Source organism: Diabrotica undecimpunctata, chromosome 1 (assembly GCF_040954645.1).
Source record: "Diabrotica undecimpunctata isolate CICGRU chromosome 1, icDiaUnde3, whole genome shotgun sequence".
NCBI lineage: Eukaryota > Metazoa > Arthropoda > Insecta > Coleoptera > Chrysomelidae > Diabrotica > Diabrotica undecimpunctata.
Window position 1 is genome coordinate 2,266,761 of NC_092803.1, and position 20,786 is coordinate 2,287,546.

Here is a 20,786-nt window from a genome sequence, read left to right on the forward strand (position 1 = left end):
CGTTACACTTTTTCATGAGTGACTCCGAGCCACAACCTAATTTAAGACGTTGTCACGTCAAAAAGTAAAAAACAAAAAAGTAAAAAAAAATAAAATATAAAACCAATAAAACCTTAACAGGTTATTCACCCGGTCTTTTTTTTTTTTCGCTTTACTTTTTAACCTTATTAGTCTGGTGGTAAGAGCGGTACCTGCGTGTCCGTGACCGGGTATTCACCATTGTTTGTTTTACTTTTTAACCTTAATAGCCTGGTGGTGGGAGTCGTATCTGCGACAGAAATCGAAAATAGTCACATACACACAAGAGTTCGAAAGGTATAGCGATTACCGAAATCTATCCTTCATTAAGCATGTTAGTCAATGTTGATAGTGATATATGTGATTCTAGCACGGACTGGGTGGTAAGTAGCGGCACTATTGATCCCGGCCCATGCGATTCTAGAACAAACCTGCTGCGATCTGCATGGAGTCTCTCAACAATCCCGGAGGACTCTTCTTCAGAGGATGACGGGACGGATGATGAAATAGATGGAGAAGATAACGTCGATGATAATATGGATATAGAAAACGGGTGTGTGTGTGTGTGTGTGAGACAGAAAAAATTTGTTGGGAACCTATGATTGTACCACCCGATCTTGTCGATGTAATAATAGAACTTTAAGTAAATGTTGGAAATAAATGTTATAATAATTTACAACATGTTAAGTTATAATTTACCTTGTATACGATACACCATCTGAAAATGTAATTGATAATAAATTATTTACAAACTTACCCCCACCCTTTTGTTACAACCCGCAAATCACAATTTTCACCGTTTTGTCATTTAAAACTAAATTCAAAGTTCTTTTAGAATTATGGTGCAAATGACGATAAAGTCACACCTGAGTTAAGATGTGGAAAAGGAATTTATGAAGAAACCAGACTCGCTTCGCATTCGCATAAAACTTGAACTGTAGTGAACTCTCCTTACTTATTTAAAATGGTTTTGTAATTATAGCACAAATAACTGATTAACAACTCGCTTGAATTATGGGGAAAACAAATTTTTGTGGGCTTACACCCAATTTTATAATAATTTATAGTCACCTTTAACTATTGATTATCAAATAATTAAAACCTCTTTTAACTTTATTATGTAATCGGGGGTAAAACTTGCTAAGTATAAAAGCTAAGTTAAAAAATAATTTTTTAAACTTTTTGTTAAAATATGTCTTGGTTAAAAATAATTTTTAAACTCTTCGTTAAAAGTAAATATGGTTGAATGAATATCGTTTTAAAAAATTAGATACAATTTGTCAAAAATAGAAATGAGTTTGAAAATCTTACAATAGCTGAAACACCATATAGTGATTGTAAGATTTTCAAACTTGTTCCTAGATTTGCCAAACTGTACCTTTCAAGTTTAAAGTAAGGAAAACTCATGTATATTGTAAAATACGTTTTATTAAAAATAAATATAAATAAATAAATACACATAAATACAAACTATAATTAATATATACATTTATAATTAATTAATAATAACTATACAAGGTTGTCGGATGGGATCTGTAACAAAGAAATAGCGGCATGTAGAACAAATTAAAATATCGTTATGGTATTTAATGATCACACTTTATAAAGAATAAATTAAAATTTCACAATAGAGAATAAACTAAATTTTTGTTTGGTAAAAAATGTATTAAAACTCACACGGTTTACTCAATCCTCACATCGTCAAACGCCGCCAGCAAGATTTTTGTTGAATAATTCTGTAACAAACGAAAAACATTATTAGTATTGTAATTGTTATTATTAACATTGTTATAAATTTTTGTTAGTAAAATTGTTGCAACCTATTGTAATAAAAATTCTTACCTTGAGAATCTGAACTCGCATGAGCCAGGAAACTTTTTACGTTGCCCAGATCCTTTATGAGTCTGCGTTGCTCCTCGTGGAAAGCCTCCCATATTTTTTCTGAATATGTAAAAATATTACGAACGGCTTCCTCAAGGAGTAAGCTATACTCCTTACTTACGTCCAACACGTGCTGGAGGCGGTCCATATGACGTTGCAGAGCCGACAGAAATCCTTCCTTGAAGTCCTCACAGAATAATTTGTGATGGTCATCCACACTTTTATGGATTTCAAGGCAGGTCCCCATAACATTTTTAAATGAGGGCTCTATCTCATCCATTAATTTATTCTCAAAGACTTGAGCCTTAGTCATGGGTTTGGTTTCTGCCGACGTTTCTCGTTTTTCCACCACCATTTCTTGAGGGAGTGACCCCCAATCAAAGATATTTAAAATATCCCCGGTAGGGGGATAACCATCGACGACAGGTACAGGCGTCTCTTCTTCCGCGTCTGACATATCCTCAAAATGTTTTGATGTTTGCGGTAACGCTGCAGTGGTTGGAGGAGCTTGAACTTCCGCCACTACTTCGAAAGTTTGTGGCACCACCGCTCTGTTTCTTTTTATTTTTAGGAGGAGACGCTCCGTTTCGCTAATTTTTCCGTTTCGTACAAAAATTACGCTCTCCTCCTGTATACCCCCCCCACTTTTGTATAATTAGGGTGGGGGTATACAGGGTAGGAGTGGGGGTGAACAAAGGGGTGGGGGTTGTGCGGCCGGAACTCTCATTTGCCCTCTACTAATGTGACATTACCCTAAGCTGTAAACATATTTGTTTTTAACATGACATTAGACATTAGTTAGACAGACATTTTTAACATTGTCAAAAATAAATGTATGAAAATAAACTTGGTGAAGTATTGTATTATAATAAATAAAGTCAATAAATTAGATTTGTAAAAACAGTTCAATATGTTAAAGACAAATCATAAAATTGTAAAGAATCAGCTCACAAACTAGTGATAAAGTATTGTTGGTTATTTACATGTTTTATTTATTTTTAAGTATTCATTTCTTTAAAACATTTCTTTTTGATCAGAATTCTACACATCTCAATATTTTAACAATAAACATATTTATTTATATTAGGTATCTCTTGCGAATATATTATGAATAGTGGTTAAAAGATTATAAAAAGTATTGTAAGTTTCTTTCTTTTTTACTTCGACTTGGTACAGGCAGGGATTGTATTTAAATAAATGAGTTCATCATTCTAAAAGTCACAATGAATTGATTAATATTTCTACTAACTAGTTAATTTTTAATATGTAAAGAATCCTAGATTTCAGCATAATTTTTATCATTATCATTATTTAGCATAAGTTTAAGTTTTCTTTCTGTTATATAAATATCAATAATGATAATATCTGTAGGTACACCATATACAAGTATTTGGCACAGTTGAACCTCATCTTCATATTAAAAAATTCTCAATGTGTTAAAGTGTATATTAGTGTTTGTATTATATACTTTTTCTAATTTGACCCACATAGCCTTCGCTCAGGGTCTGTAGTTGTATATTTAGCATTTTTTATAAGTGACATTTGTACTTATATATCTGTACCTTGGTGCTAAAACAACCAATGTCAAAAATTGAGATTTTCGGTTTTTCATCGCAACGGGTGCAATACGGTGTCCTTTATATTGTGCACGAACAACCAATGTCTCAACTAGTGCTATTTCAGAGGTAGAGTATAACTGATAGACCAATGTCATCATTATCTAGAAATATTTTTAATGCTATAACATCCAACGTATACTTTGGTTATTTACTTTTATCGCAATTTAGTGCAAAAACAACCAATGTCAAGCCAGGGTGTACATTGGTATCTTTAGTTTCGATTCAGATCGGTTTATCTTTGTGCAATAACAACCAATGTCGACTTTGGTTGTCAGATTGGCAAAACTGTTTGTCAATAAGCTGACATTGGACATTCCATTCGTGATGAAACATTCATATTGTTTGTTGTTTTTAATTTTTATAGAAAAACGAAACTTGTTTTACATACTTTTTTAAAGTTTATCTTTTACCTTATTGTGATTTATTCTAAATTTGTTTGCTAAGCAGGTAATTTGTGTTTTGTTTTGTGTAAACATGAAACGTGGAACACAACTTGTACTTTTGTGTACAAAACCAAAGAATGGTGAGTAGAAATGGTTATCTTCCTACTTATTTTTCAATTATACTCAGTTGCCTTGCTCTTTCATTAGTTAGTTAGTGAGATGGTTAACAATTTTTTAGGTGTAAGGTAGGCTCAACGTTTTATTATAAATATTACTTTTGCAGATCAGAAAAGCTCAAATTCAACTGGATACTTAGGACAGCAATTGTTTGCTGAGTTTCAACCAGTAACGGATAATGCATTGCTGTGCAGAGAAAACAACTCTGACCCTATGCAAATTAATTCTGGCCCCCTTCATGAGAAAGACTTGGATTCCTTAAACAAAAAAGGTTTGTTCTGTACCAAAATAGTATTGGGCTTATTATCTGCTAAATTCGGTAGATAAAATTATTGAGCACATGCTCAGTTGAACAGGCCTGTTACAACTTTTCATGTTTGCAGGAGAATTCATTAACTGCGATGAAATGATGGAGGAACCAAAAATTTTACTGAGTTACAACCAGTTACCGATGTTGTGCCGCTGAATATAGACTATAAAAACCCTACACCTGGCCCCTCAAATTATTTGCGCCAGCTTCATAATGAGGTCTCTGATTCATCAGACAAAGATGGTTTGTACTGCATTATTTCATTTGTAGAAAGCTATTCAAATTTATGCAGTTAACTCAATTATGTTTAAACTATTTTTTAGATTTATCAGACGGAAGCTCTGATGAGTACATCCCCGAAGGCAAGTCCGATTCTGACTCTTCACAATCTGAGGATCACGCTTCTCCAAGTTTGCCTAGAGAAGCAGTTGAATTTGCAAAACGACCAGAACAAAACCCGACATCAAGAAAAAGGAAGATTGGAATGCAAAAGATTGGAAAAGAAATGTGAGACAAGTTGCAAAGGCTAGAGGCAAAGAATACGTTACAACATCAGGTAAAACGATAAAAGCAAAGTCTCTAAAACCACCATGCTGCTCAAAAAAATGTAAAGAGCTGATTACCGAAGAAAGTAGAAACCGTATTTTTAAGTAATTTTATCAACTACCAGTAGATGCCCAGAACCAGTTTCTGAGTTCCAGTGTTACACAACACAAAAAACAAACAGAACGATTGCGTTCGCACGGAGAAAGTAGCAGAAGAAAATTTTTTAGAAAGTATGTCTTATTTTCTTCGCCAACTGCAGGAGTTGAGGTATGTCAGACGATGTTCTTGAATACTCTTGATATAAGTCTAATGAAAATTCGAATGATAGTTGTAAAAAAAAAGAGAAACAGGAACTAATTTGTGCCCCCCTGATAAGAGAGGAAAACATGGAAAGCAGCCCAAAATATGCAACTTAGAGAAAGAGAGAGTTATGGCTCATATATCAATGTTCCCAGCAGTGGAAAGCCACTATTCACGAGAGAGAACCAGTAAAAAGTATCTTTCGAGTGACCTTTCCATTTCAAAAATGTTTAGGCTGTTCCAAGACTACTGCATTGAGCAAGGAGTTATCTCAACAATAAAAGAGTCGGCCATTCGAAAAATTTTTGTTGAAAATTTTAATTTATCATTTAAACGCCCTTATAACGACACTTGCGAAAAGTGCGATAAATTTAAATTGCAACGTGAGGCACACCTTACCCTTGCTGAAACATCTTATCTAGAGAAAAAAAAAGATAAGGAAATGTCCCTACATGACGAGAAAGTGGCTTTTGCCAGTTTTGACTTAGAAAAGTGTCTACTTACTCCCTTTCTAAATAACAGTGTGTCTTTTTATAAACGATCCTTATGCACATACAACCTTACACTTTACACCGTATCAAATAAAAAAGCTACACCAATTTGTTACATGTAGAATGAATCCGTTGCGGAGCGTGGTGGCCAGGAAATAGCCTCTTGTCTTTGGGCCTACCTACAGAGCCTCCCAACTTGCACTGAAGTGGTAAACTTTTTCAGCGACACCTGTCCAGGACAAAATAGGAATATTTATGTTGCGGTAATGTTCAGTTTTTTTATGATGAGATTGGCACAAAATAAAGATAATGATTTTGCACACAATCTTATGACAATAAACCAAAAATTTTTAGAACCTGGGCATTCCCACATGAAAGCCGACACGATCCATGCTCTAATTGAGAGAGGGAAAAAGAAGACAAACATGAAAATTGAAGTGCCTCACGATTGGGCAAATTTTATCAGATCTGTGGGCAAACAGATAAAATGTCGTGGAAATGACCATGAATGACTTTCTGGATTTCAAGAAGCTGTTAAAAACTACTTTTATCCACAAAAACGAAAAAGTGCCATGGTTTAAATTAAAGTGGCTCCAATTCAATAAAGGCGAACCAAGGGTGATAAAATACAAATTAAGTTTCGACGAAAAGGAGGAATTTAAAATTTTTGACATCAACAGAAGAAGACAGAGGTCGTCCTCTAATAATAGGAATTTACTGCCCAGGTACGCAGAGCCGCGACCGCTGGATAAAAAAAAATTGATGACATATGCAGTTTGTTAAAATACATCAACCCCGCCAGTCATCTTTTTTTTCAATCTCTGAAAACTGCTGGTGATAGGGAAAATGGAGAATCAGAAGATGATTTTGCTTAAGTTGATAATATGTATGTACCTAGTGTAAATTATAATATGTTACGTTGGTTTCAATAATAAGTAATGTTTCAGTTATGTATCTTCTATACCTAATATTATAGAACAGAGAAAACAATGTTTTTTTCATTTTTAATAAAAAAATTGTTATTCTATAAATTTCTAATAATTGACTGTTTATATTTCATTACTGAGTCCAATACACTTCGGATTTTGACGTGAAAAAACACATTGACATTAACAACCAATGTCATCGGTTAAGGGATTATTACTTATTTCATGTAGTAAATATTTCTATGCAATAACAACCAATGTCAATATTTTTTAACTAACCAAATAAAATAAATTAGGGTAAGACCCAGAAAAACAATCAGGTATGAATCACCTTAAAGTTGCCTAAATCACAAAGAGCCAAGTATAACTGAAGCGAAGTAAAAAAATATGAAAGTTTTAGGCAAATCTTTAAACCTGAATTACTCAACACAAGAAATTTTGACATTGGTTGTTTTAGCACTAAGGTACAGATATATACTTCTAAAAAAATGCTAAATATACAATTACAAACCCTGAGCGAAGGCTATGTGGGTCAAATTAGAAAGAGTATATAATACAAACACTAATATACACTTTAACACATTGAGAATTTTTTAATACGAAGATGAGGTTCAACTGTGCCAAATACTTAATGTATGTATATATATATATATATATATATATATATATATATATATATATATATATATATAGAGAGAGAGAGAGAGAGAGAGAGAGAGAGAATAATGAATGCAAGTATGGGCAGACCACTACAGAAAACTCTTTAAAATCATCAAAAATTTGATGTCAGAAAACCAATAGAGGAGGAAATGAATATAGAAGAAAAAATTAATACTGTAACAGAAAAAAGCCCATTTAACAATTCTTACATCTTCCTTTACAGTAACTGATAGCGAAATGCCTTTTAAAACAAATTGTATACTTAAATAATCTTTCCCGCATGTTTTTCTAAATGTATTTTCAAATTAGAACCATGAGAAAACTCCTTAAAACAAATTTCACACTTTTGGACATTAAGTTTTTTCCCAGTGTGAACACCAAGTGTTTCCTCCTCGTTGTGAACTTTCATATGTTCATATAAAGACCTTTTATAAGTAAACTGCATAAAACAAATTTCGCACTTGTATGGCTTTTCTCCTGTATGCAGTCTCAAATGTACTTTTAAATTGCTTGCCGTAGTACACTGCTTAAAACAAATTTCACACTTGTGGACTCCAGGTGTTTGTCCAGTGTGCATTCTCATATGTTGTTTCAAATGACCTGTCTGGGAAAACAGCTTAAAACAAATTTCACACTTATATGGTGTTTCTCCAGTATGCAACCTTAAATGTACCTTTAAATTACTTGCTGTAGTACATTGCTTAAAACAAATTTCACACTCATAAGGTTTTTCTCCAGTGTGCAATCGCATATGACTTGTCAAGTCATATGCTCGAGCAAACTTCTTAGAACAAATTTCACAGATGTAAGGCTTTTCTCCAGTGTGCACTCTCAAATGTAGTTTCATATTAGATCTCTCAGCAAATTGCTTAAAACAAATGTCACATCTGTAAGGCTTTTCTCCAGTATGCAGTCTCAAATGTACTTTTAAATTACTCGTTGTAGTGCATTGCTTAAAACAAAATTTACACTTGTAAGCTTTCTCACCAGTGTGCATTCTCATATGATTTTTCAAGGTAGTTGCTGACATAAACTGCTTAAAACAAATTACACACTTATGGACACTAAGTGTTTCTCCAGTGTGAACTTTCATGTGTTCATTTAAAGACCTTTTATAAGTAAACTGCATAAAACAAATTTCGCACTTGTATGGTTTTTCTCCTGTATGTAATCTCAAATGTACATTTAAATTACTTGCTCTAGAAAACTGCTTAAAACAAATTTCACATTTTAATTTTTTTTCCAAATCAGGTTGACTCACGCACTGTTCTTTATTATTTGTATGTACAGAAATTGTTTCCATAACTTCCAATGTGTTCTCCTCTTCAATAAAGTCTAAAATAAAAACTATAAATAGATATATAATCATGAGAATTAAGAAATAAAAGATAATAGACATAAAACTAACTATATTTCATGAATAATTCTACAGAAATCATCACTAGTTTAGATATAAAAATGTAAATTAAAATTCCATGTACCCTTAATAAACCCAATCTAATACGACTGGCTCACAAAGTTATTAAATAAAAATTAAAAATAATTGCCTTTATTTGGAATATTTTGTCCAAAATAATTGATCTGAATTTAGATCTTCTGAATTTTAAAAGTTGATTTCAATCTAAAACTCATTGTCTTTCCCTTGGTTAGTTAATTTTCCAAAAATAAATAGAAATTAACTTTGTGCTTAAAACAAACAGAAACTTTGGGGACAGCACAGCTCACAGCTGACACAATGTCAAATATTTTTCTTTAACTTTTATGTAGAACACAAAAAAGTGAAACACTTGTGCAAAGTATCATAAAATGCGGAGAGGATTAGGATCTAAAATAGTTAGTATTATATATAAATATATAAATGGTAAAATAGAGAAAAAGTTACCTACACCACATAACAGTGATGAAGAGAGGAGGTTTTTATCTCAATAATATCCATTTTGATGAATTATAATAGGGCCAGAAGCACCAATTGAATGGTGAAGGAAATGTCCATATCCAATGGATTGTTTTTCTTGGAGAAGAATTGACACTTTTAAGATGCTGTATGCAGAAAAATGCTTCACAAGTTGTCAAAATAGGAACAAGTTGTCAAGACAAAGGAACCCAGGAAAGACAGACAGATTTACAACCACTAAGATAGCTAGGATTAAAAAATAGAAGAAGAAACTATAAAGTAGTAACTACAGAGGAATACAGGAAAACAGCTAAATTTCTTATTTAGATTTTTATTATAAGAAGATTTGGTACTCATTTAATAGTGATCATTAGGTTACTAACAACGAATACTATTTTACTATAAGTGATTTTGGACAAAACCTGCTATCCAACAAACAAGAGTATTTTTCTTAGTGATTATTTTGAAATGGAAAGCAATGACAAAGATATAGACACACTAGAAGTGTTACAACAGATTAGCAAAATAAAGTGCTTTGGGAAAAATACCAAGTTATTCAACTGTAGGTAAATATTTTACATTTATAAAAATCACTAAGTTTTAAAGGTAGCTTTAATAGGAAATTACTCACTGTTTTATTGATAAATATTTAGTTTTGTGGAAAATTACTATTGCAGTAATCTCAAAGAATATAGACGCATAGTATAAAAATAACAATTAGAAATTGTTACTTAGTATTATCTTATTTATACTACCAAGGAATATAAAGCATTTAAAGAGTATGTAGTTATGTTAGATAATTTTTCCTTACCAAGAAATATAGAGGCATATGTTCATTATTTTTTGTTAAGTACATTACGGACTATACAAGAATTCCTATTTACTTACCTCTTTCATTTTTTTTGTTTTCTTCAACTGGCTCAAGTTTAATTTCAGCTTCTTCTATTTCAGACTTTATTGCGAATTCCTTTGAAACTAGATGATTCAATGTATTATGTGTACTATTCGTATTGTGTTCCGCTTTAATTTCATATTTAAAGCTACCTATAAAAGCATGATCTAACTCATTATTTTTACATGTCTCCTCACCGACTTCTTGTTTTACTTCCATTTGGTTAGGCCTGGTTTATACTTTTTAAAAACTGTTTTATTTTTTGGTAATTCTAAACTACTTATTACCATTATTTTTTATATAATATATAAAAATTAGCGATGAGATTATTTTCTTGTTTCTTTTGATTGCTTATTGCATGTTTCATCTTTAATGTAAACAAAGATCTTTGATGTAAATTTCAATTTTCAACACAGTCAAATACCAATATTCACAAAAATGATGTCCTTATTTTACACTAATAAATCACTTCATGAAACCACTAAACAACCTAAACCTATCCTAACCCTCTTATTGGACGAAACCACAGGAGGTGATTTGTGATTTAAACGGAACTGACCCTCAACTCAAACCTCGATTTTTTTATAAATTATTAGCAAAGAATATAATTATGGACATGTAGATTACGGCACACGGCACTGAAACAGAAAGAGCGCAACTCGCAACCAACAGCACATTGACCGCTACGCTACCGCTAGCATCTCCTACATTCACAGTTCGGAGAGAGTTTCTAGCGCCATACGTGTTAGGGCATTAAACTAAAACATTTAGCGACAAATTCAAATTGTATATTTTGAATTCGCCGCTTAAAAAGTCGTTTAAAGGCAATGTAAAATAATAAATAAAAAGTTATTCTATACCAAAAAATTTATTCCCTTTGTCCGAAAGTATACACTTATACATTTTTATATACCGGGTCACAAACCATACATACCATGTATGGGTATGTATCACAGCCACCTAAAGCTTACAAGCCGTGAAATAAAAATGGCAACGCCGCATCAGCTGTTAGAAGTAGTCCGACTGTAAAGAGCCCAACAAAATAATAAATAAAAGAGGAACATCATAATATTCGCTATAAAGTTAGAATTAAGTAAAAAATCGTACAAAATAGTCTGATAAGGTACATATATATCACATCTATTAAAACTGCAAAACATTGAATACAATGAGGTGTAATATTAATAGAATTTAAAAGTAATACAAGTGCATTCAGCTTACATTATTTACATAATTTATGTTAAAAAAAAAGAAAATAATCTTTTAATATTTTTGTAAACAACTTGCAGTTTATTGAATTCTAGTATCCCTTGAGCGAATATTATATTTATTAAGAGTGGCTTAAAAAAATGTTATTGAAATTCCAGGTATTTATTTTTTGAAAGTTGAAAGCTTGCGCTTTTTAGATAAACTTTTAGTTAGTTTCTTTGTCATAATTTCATTATTATTGTTTTTCGTGAAGTTATTTAACAAAGTATTGGAGAAAATCACAGAAATTTTAAAATATAGTTCTCTAACAGTTGTTCCACAAACATCTGTTTATGTCCTTCACATAAACAGATACAAGTAATTCCTTCCTAATGTTAATGTTTGAAATAACTTTTATACACTCATCACTGCACTGATTGTCAATATTTAATAAATAAAAACAAATCCTTTCTTCTACAACTTTTATTTGCCAGTTTTTTAACTCAACCCTCTCACTAACACTGTAAAAATTTCTTGAAATCCACGATAAGGTCTTTGTTTTCGAGTTCTTTTATATTATTTTCTTCCCAGAGACTTATTTCTGCTTGTCTAGTTTCAGGATTTTTTCTTGTTGGTGGTTTTGGGTTAGATAAATATGACGGTTGGTTTTCAAAAATTCTTGGTATCACATTCTCTTTCAACTTGGGAAAAACCAAATTTCGTTGAAGAACCGTACCATTTTTATCAATGAATGACTCACTTTCAATAATATCCGTTGCATCAAAATGTTTTTTACATACTACCGAACTAGAAGTTAGTGTGAAATCTTCACGGTTAATAGATCTAACCCACTGAGTACGAAGGTGATCGTTTTTGGGAAAAGAGAATGTACTTTGGGCCTTTTCATACTTTAAAGTAGTTGCATAATTTGATTTGCAATTTGGTACACTGCAGTGTCTCGGCATCTGTAATTAAAAAAATATGTTAGAATATCATATTACTACTCCCTGTACCAATAAATTAACATCGACTTGGGGTTTGTATTACTAAAGCAGTGTCTGAATTTGTGAATTTAACAGTTTGTACGTATTATTTGTCTGAATAATATATATCTAAATGCTTCATACAATTATTACAATATACGTAAAAAATACATACCTGTTTTTTAATCGAATAATTTACCAATAATACAAGAAATACAAACAAAATTAGCATAATCTCTCCAAATAAACACAGGGCTATCGGACTACCTCCAACGTTGCCAATTTTCTCACTTCACGGCTTGTAAGCTTTAGGTGGCTGTGGTATGTATGGTTTGTGTACCGGGTGGTGAATTGCCAAACGGGGCATAGGAAACTCAATGGGAAATTCTAAATTGTTGAACTCCTGCTTCCCTAATTATTGTACATCAAAACTTTTGAGAAGTATTTTAAGAAACTTTTTATAGCGGAGTGAAATCTGCATTAAAACCAAATGTTAAAATTGTTCTACGAATTAAGCGTACTCCAAAATTTTGCAAAAATATAATATATTTTTTAGGGCATCCCTTAAAGTCAGGCCACATGCGGTACAAGAATGTATATGACATTTGCGTTTGATCATATTAATGTTTCTGATATTTGACAATATTTGAATTGTCAATATTTTTATTTTATCATTAAATTATAAACAACAAATTTTCGAAAATAGTACTACTAGTAGTTAACACTAAATAGTATTTTGTAAGCAATAAATTATATTGTTTGCAAAGCAATAAAGTTGATAAAATGTACTCAGTTCACGAAAAATCGCGATAATTATATTCAGGCAATAGAGCGAGCACTGCCAGATATTTATTTAATGTAAGATATAATAAAGTCGGTTCGCTAATCCAGAAAGGTTTCTGATTTGTTACTTTTTGCTTTACAAAAAATATAAGCGGACTATTTTAGTTATAACTAACCTTAATTTTTATGCAAATCAATTTTACTAGTAGTCATTTTAAAGGTTTATTTAAGATGTTTGGATTTTGTGTTTAATGAATAAAAGTCTACTTTTGAGCAGCCATATCTAACGGTAATAAAAAAACGGACTCCTCTAATCTTCATTTTATACAAGTTTTTCCAATAAAATAAAAATTTTTGGATTTATTCGCGCAAAAGTTTAAACACGTGCCTTTTTGCCGTGTAATTTGTGAACTTTCGGTCACTAACAACATTTTCCACTGCCGATTTGCGGTAGTTTATTTATTTAGCATATGGCATACATGGAAAATACAATTATTTATTATTTTAACCTATGTTTTTATATATAATAACAAAATATTCTGAGCAGGTTCAATGTTGCCACATATACATTTGTTTTTTTCGGAGTAAATATATTGAATTTAAATTTTAATAAGAGACTCCATATGACTTAATATTGTTTTTTTTTTGCAGAGTAAATATATTGAATTTAAGTTTTAATAAGAGTATACTACATATGAGTTAATATTGTTTTTTGTTGAGTATCTAAATATATTAAATTTTTAAGTTTTAACAAAAGTGTACCACATATGACTTAATATTGTTTTTTGTGGAGTAAATATATTAAAATTGAGTTTTAAACACTGTTGTCAACTTGCAATTAGTGTTTTTGTAAAAATCATTATTGACTATTAAATAACAAAATAAAACCTAATCCAATCACATCTAAAACTTTAAATTAAAAAAGAAATTAATATCTAATGCATCGAACAAAATACAACATAAAATGAAATACTCAGTTTGATAGCAACAGCATGGTAAAACGGAAATTGGACTCATTATTTTTGCAAAATTCGTTATCAGTATAGTATATTAAGTATAAGTGGATATTGAAGTCTTTAAAACACGCGTGAAATATAGGAAGACCAGTTATCCACGAATACTTTAGGCTATTTTTTTATTGGTACACTTTGAAATCATGTATTATTACTAAAAAAAATTGAAATTAGAGCTAATAATGTAAAATGGTTGAATTTGTGATGTACATCAGTATACCTTTCGTTATTATGGAAATGAGAAAAACAAAAATTAATTTACAATCTGTCATATCAGAATAATTGTTATTACTGGTTGTATATTGCTTAAAAGAAGAATGAGAAGAATGTTTCAAACATTATTGAGAGTGCCATTAATGGAAGAACAACTCTATTGGCTTACTAACTTACTTAACCCTAAAAAGTGTCTTAAAAACAAACTTGTGTAAGTTCACTCTGAATATCTCTAACAAACAAAAAAATTACTTTATCAGCAAAAAATGTGTTTTTTGATAACATTAGTATTAAAATATATAGTTTTTTTCATTTTGGGTATCCATTTTTTTCCCCTTTTTAAAATGATCTGCTCTAAAAAATGACGAAATCTCATTTAACAACCTTAATCTAGGTTGAACTTGCGGATAAATTTCTCAAATAAATCTAATGTACAGGTTTCAAAATATCTCTTAAAACATATTTCACGCTTTGAGATTTTGCCAGGTATGTGTTCCTAAATGATCTTTCTTTATATTTTTCTTAAAATGTATTTTACACTTGTAAGGTTTTGCTATGGTGTGTCATTTCATGCCTTTTCAGATTACCTGATCTAGAAAACATCCTAAAACAAATTTTACACTTGTAAGGTTTTTCTCCAGTATGTATTCTTGTATGTTTCTTCAAATTTTGTGCACCACTAAATTGCTTCAAACAAATTTCGCATTGGTACGGTTTTTCTCCTGTGTGAATTTTCATGTGTTCTTTTAAGGAACTTTTATGGGCAAGTTGCTTAAAACAAACCTCACATCTATTAGTATTTTCTTCACTGTGAATTTTCATATGGCGTTCCAAAGCATCTGCCTGAGAAAATTGCTTGAAACAAATTTGACATCTATTAGGACTGTTTTCAGTGTGAACTTTCATATGTTTGTTGAAAGTACCTATTTGAAAAAAGGGTTTAAAACAAATTTCACACTTGTAAGGCTTCTCTCCAGTGTGCAACATCACATGGTGTTTTAAAGAGCTTGACTGAGAAAACATCTTAAAACAAATGTTACACTTATAAGGTTTTTCTCCAGTATGCATTATCATATGTTGTTTCAAATGACAAGCCTGAGAAAATTCCTTATGACAAATTTCACACTTGGAAAGATTTCCCTCAGTGTGAATTTTTGTATGTTTTGTTAAACTATCTCTCTGAAAAAATTGTTTAAAACAAATTTCGCACTTGTAAGGTCTTTCTGCAGTGTGAATTTTCAAATGTCTTTTTAAATTACTTGCTACATTGAACTGCTTAAAACAAATTTCACACTTATAAGGTTTTTCTCCAGTGTGCACTGTCAAATGTCTTTTTAAATCAGTTACTTCAGTAAACTGTTTAAAGCAAATTTCACACTTGTAAGGTTTTTCTCCAGTATGCAGTTTCAAATGTACTTTTAAATTACCTGGTGTAGTGAATTGCTTAAAACAAATATCACATTTATTTTCTCCAGTGTTCAATCCAGTGTGCAATCTCATATGTTTTTTCATATTACTTACTAGAGTAAAATACTTAAAACAAATGTCACAGTGATAAGGTTTTACTCCAGTGTGAAATCTGATATGTTGTTTCAAAACGCCTGACTGAGAAAATTGCCTGAAACAAATTTTACACTTGTAAGGTTTTTCTCCAGTGTGAATTCTCAAATGAATTTTCAAGTTACTTGCTAGACTAAACTGTTTAAAACAAATTTCACACTTGTAAGGTTTTTCTCTGATATGCAATCTCATATGTAGTTTCAAACTAGTTGCTGTAGTATACTGCTTGAAACAAATTTCACATTTGCATGTTTTCTTTTCACCATGTTCTTCATTATATGAATCTATTGTTTTCATAATTTGGAATATGTTCTCGTGGGGAAACCCTAAAACAAAAATCAAAACATTTTTTTCTGTAAGAAAAAAATTGAATAATGATCAAACTAGATTAAACAATACAGTCTATGAAAAAAAATTTCCACCAGTTTGAGATCAAACACTTATAAGCAACAAACCTATTTGAAAAACTATAATGATTAGTATCCTCTCACCTGAGTTATCTTTATCTTGTTCATTCTTCAAGTCTTTAAGATCTATGGATGTAATTAGCTGACTCTTTATATAGTCTTGGTCATCTTCAGCAAATTCTTTCTTAATTTCAGCTTTTACTTCTATTAATAATAAATATTAATTACAAACACTCATTTTTGTTACTTGTCTTACCTAATTTATCTTCGCCTTCATTTTTCAAACCTTCAATAGCTGTTAATGTGGACAACTGACTTGCTATATTATGTCTTTCATTATTTTCACTTTTAACTTCAATTTTAAATTCCATAGTTATCAAAAATTGGAGAAGTATAGAGAAAGTGCCGATGAAGTTGGCTATAATATAAACGTCATGTCAAATTTGTGTTTGCGGTATTGCCATGTCCTTATTATCTATATGTTTTATGCCTCAAATATGTTTTGAAACAGTACATTTTTATTATATTATTTTATGAAATCGGGGATTTTTCAAATAATTTTAAATTTATATGAAACACGAACGAATGAATATTTGTTTCTTTTGATATTAGTTGCAGTTTGTTATTAGAAAAAAAAAATATAATTGGCCTTTGGTAGATTAGTAAATAAACTTGACAATACTGTCAACACTTTGAAAACACTAGTTGTCAGATTGCAACAGATGTTTAGCAGATTTCAATGTTATGACTATTTTCTTATAATTTTGGGATGAAATAGTACCTCAATACCGTTTTGTTAATGTATTAGCTAGTTACTGGAACTTTTTTAGATCGTTACTACATTTAAATTGTGTATTTTATATACAAAATTTAAATTAAAAATAATGCCTACAACAATTGTTGAACCAGAAAGGGTGTTAAATGTACAAGAACGTTTTAATTTAAGCGATTTAAGTTTTATAAGTGCGTTTGACGCTTTAGTGTGGTGCGTAATATGATTTAAAATAGCATCTTTACATTAAAGTTAATTTAATTTATAATAAATTAAATTTAAATTAATTAAAGTTCTTTTTAAAACTTTTATTATATCGCATATATTTCGTGATTTATTTGTGATATGGCAACACTGCCAAATTCAAATCTGTCCGTCATTTGTAGCTAACTTCATTAGCACTTTCTCTATACTTTTTCCTCAAAAATAAACTGAATAAAAAAAATGTTAAATAATATCAAAGAATAAACAATAAACACCCATAGTATTTGCAAAGAATAATAACCTAAGCGTCTATATTCTTAGGTATTTGCCCTTGCCAGTTTCAGTGTCACTTCACAGACCATCTAGTATATATTCTTTATCTATGATCTGGTTTGTGTGTCACTTCACGTGTCAACATCAAAATATTTTTGTCATTTATAAAATAAGTTCCAAAGCCACCTTGTATACCATTATATTACCACACTGTATCACCATATTATTCTGTGGGGATGGTCAGAGTATATTTTGGAGCATTGGCACAGAATAAATAACAATCAGAATGCCCACTCTCAGATGCGCCTTTGAAGTTTGTCAGGACACGATCGCCATATTTTAGACGGAAACATAGAGAAATTTGTTACAAGTTACGACAAGTGTAATTTAAATTTTTAGAGATTAATAATTTAGTACATTTTTGAAATAATTCAAATAATAATTATTTGATAATAATCAGCTTTTTCACGCTGAGTGGGCATTCTGATTATTTATTATTCTGTGACAATACGGTCACAGCAGAGTGCCCACTCTGCTTGAAAAAATAAGTACTCGCATCTCGTTCGCGCAGACGGAATCAGCCATGTTTTAAACGGAACCAGTGCTGTTCTAAACGAAAACGAATCGAGTAATACGTTACACAGACACATCGTTTTGTAGCCTAAATACATCTCTTTTAAGACGTTACTATCATTTGCCTGTATTATGAATGAAAGTTTGGTTGTAATAATTAATTAAATACACTTACCTTATATCAGGATGTTAAAAAACACAAAAATTTTCAATAACTTTTAAACAAATGGCCAGAACAGCTTACACATTTAAGGTGCAGAATACTATTAATTTATTCTCTGAAGTACGGGCCATTACTTTGTTTACATATTTGGATACTAACCTGTGAAACGTTATTCCTGAAGATTTTTTATTAACATTGCTTCTGCTACTGCAACTATGTTGAGTACAAGAAACCATTATTATGCACTATCACAATATAATATTACAGTTTTTATTAAAGTATTATAAAATTAAAAATATTCGAAAAACAACAAACGTAAACAATCATACACGATCTGTCAAAACGATCATAACAATATGGCCGAAGTGAGCTCGTTTTTAGTCACGTGATGCACTCTCCACAGATTCTAACTCGATGGTCCGACGCAAGGAATCGCATGCATCTGCGGTATCGACTGCATATGATAAGACTTGAAAGTTTGTAGGTTATCAACAGCTGATTGTATTCTACAATACGGGGGTATTGGTTTTGTTTAGATTTGAACTTTTATTTTTTTTTATTTTAAAATGCAAGCTAACAATGATGCGAATTTAATGGAGATAATTTCCGAGAGACCAGTTCTCTACAATCCATCTCAGAGTGACTATAAAGATATAAATAAAAGGGAAAAGATGTGGGAAATAATCACAGCCAGATTTGAAGACAACAAAACAAATGTGTACATACATTATAAATCTACTCATTTTCATTGAGCCACATAAAAAATAAAAATACTGAGGGGCATCCGAGTATAAAATATTGGAGATCATAAATGAAGATGCAGGTGGATGAAGGGTTGCATTTTATAGGAAATTCTATTTATTTCCTTCCTTTGTGTTTTCATTTTAACATTTTAATCTCTAACAATTTCCGAAGTAATCCCTTACTTCATATCTATCAATCATTTCATTAAAAATTTGTCTTTTGGCATTTATATTATTAGAGTAGAACGTTTTCCTTTTCGTTACATTCTTTCTTTACAACGATCATAACTTGCAAATGATTGCAAATATTCATTATCTACTTTACATATATTAAACAAAAATTTCCAATAACCATGTTACACTTTCTCGGCAAATATTTTGACACATTATATTTATCTGTTCTAATCTTTCAACTGTTCTTCTTAATTATTTATATTGTCTATATTTTCATAATTGCACAGAAAAAACATTTTCTATCAACTAACCTTTTAATGAGACAGCAAGTTTTTCTTCTGGTGTTATAACTCGTTTAACATTTTTGAAGGAGATTTCGTTATATCTTCCTTAATAGCACATAATACAAAATCAGACTGATTTCCGTCAAACGAAAGAAACTATGAAATTTGGTCTCATCATCAACCAGATATTTACTTATTAAATTGGATTGGTATCCTTCTTCAACCCTCTTCACATACATTTCATGAGTTTTACTTTTTTGAGTTATCTAGCATAATTTTTAAAATGTTCTCCTCCAATTCTTGCTCTTTTAATACATGAAGATAAACTTCTTGTTATTAAAAGTATTCAATAAATAGTAAAGTATTGTGTGTTTTACTATAATATATATATATATATATATATATATATATATATATATATATATATATATATATATATATATATATATATATATATATATATATATATATATATATATATATATATATATATAACTGTTTTGGATGGGTTGGAGTCAATAATAGGGCTATTGGTTAACTATTTTTTTATTCTCGAGCTTTCAATTGTGTTTACAATTATTATCAAGAGCTAAAAAAGACAAAATACTTACAAGGTTGAACTAAAAAGAAAAAACAATTTTTGTTAACTTACCAAATAAAAATTAGTTTGGTAAGTAAAAATCACTGCTTACATGTTCAAAATATTTAATATAAAAATGTTTTGATCTAACAAATGTTTCTCCGAAAATTTCTATAATTTTGAAAACATTTTTTTTAATATAAAAATAATTGAATTTATAAATAAGTTCAAATAGCATAAATTATTTATAAATTCAATTATTTTTATATTAAAAAAAATGTTTTCAAAATTATAGAAATTTTCGGAGAAACATTTGTTAGATCAAAACATTTTTATATTAAATATTTTGAACATGTAAGCAGTGATTTTTACTTACCAAACTAATTTTTATTTGGTAAGTTAACAAAAATTGTTTTTTCTTTTTAGTTCAACCTTGTAAGTATTTTGTCTTTTTTAGCTCTTGATAATAATTGTAAACACAATTGAAAGCTCGAGAATAAAAAAATAGTTAACCAATAGCCCTATTATTGACTCCAACCCATCCAAAACAGTTATAAATTTGTTCCAAACGAGTCACAAGTACTTCTTTTTTCTTATTCTTATATATATATATATATATATATATATATATATATATATATATATATACTAGTGATGTAACGAATGTCAGTTTTTGAACATTCGCGAATACAAATATTCAGTTTTTTTTTTAATTTGGCAATTTTAATTGTCTCCGGCACTGCCGGCAGTCTCATTTGCGTGAGGTGTGTAGTTAG

At 30.3% G+C, this 20,786-nt stretch overlaps 2 protein-coding genes across 6 annotated transcripts; both read right to left on the reverse strand.

Moving 5' to 3' along the window:
- Window positions 1–1,428: 1,428 nt before the first annotated feature.
- On the reverse strand, window positions 1,429–16,658 carry LOC140443735 (uncharacterized). 5 transcript variants are annotated; one of them, XM_072535153.1, is made up of 6 exons: window positions 16,501–16,658; window positions 16,329–16,448; window positions 10,604–16,163; window positions 1,861–2,657; window positions 1,696–1,754; window positions 1,429–1,551 (listed from the first exon to the last, which is right to left on the reverse strand). In XM_072535153.1, exons 1-3 carry the CDS (start codon window positions 16,613–16,615, stop codon window positions 14,812–14,814), a joined length of 1,587 nt encoding a protein of 528 aa, XP_072391254.1. In that variant the 5' UTR covers window positions 16,616–16,658; the 3' UTR covers window positions 1,429–1,551; window positions 1,696–1,754; window positions 1,861–2,657; window positions 10,604–14,811. The 5 variants fall into 5 exon arrangements, with proteins under 5 accessions (XP_072391254.1, XP_072391276.1, XP_072391246.1 ...); XM_072535175.1 differs by having other exon boundaries at window positions 1,429–1,754; window positions 1,861–2,489; XM_072535145.1 differs by having other exon boundaries at window positions 1,429–1,754.
- Window positions 7,321–10,595, reverse strand: LOC140443760 (uncharacterized). Its single transcript, XM_072535189.1, has 2 exons — window positions 10,094–10,595; window positions 7,321–8,646 (listed from the first exon to the last, which is right to left on the reverse strand). Exons 1-2 carry the CDS (start codon window positions 10,314–10,316, stop codon window positions 7,574–7,576), a joined length of 1,296 nt encoding a protein of 431 aa, XP_072391290.1. The 5' UTR covers window positions 10,317–10,595; the 3' UTR covers window positions 7,321–7,573.
- Window positions 16,659–20,786: the final 4,128 nt, after the last annotated feature.

Bases quoted from the DNA above. Each gene is read 5' to 3' on its own strand.
- LOC140443735 (XM_072535175.1), bottom strand. From the start codon at position 16,615: ATGGAATTTAAAATTGAAGTTAAAAGTGAAAATAATGAAAGACATAAT. The intron at 16,449-16,500 runs GTAAGACAAGTA...TATTATTAATAG, and splicing joins TGAAGGCGAAGATAAATTAG to AAGTAAAAGCTGAAATTAAG. The intron at 16,164-16,328 runs GTGAGAGGATAC...TTTTTGTTTTAG, and splicing joins ACAAGATAAAGATAACTCAG to GGTTTCCCCACGAGAACATA.
- LOC140443760 (XM_072535189.1), bottom strand. From the start codon at position 10,316: ATGGAAGTAAAACAAGAAGTCGGTGAGGAGACATGTAAAAATAATGAG. The intron at 8,647-10,093 runs GTAAGTAAATAG...TTTTTATTTTAG, and splicing joins AAACAAAAAAAATGAAAGAG to ACTTTATTGAAGAGGAGAAC.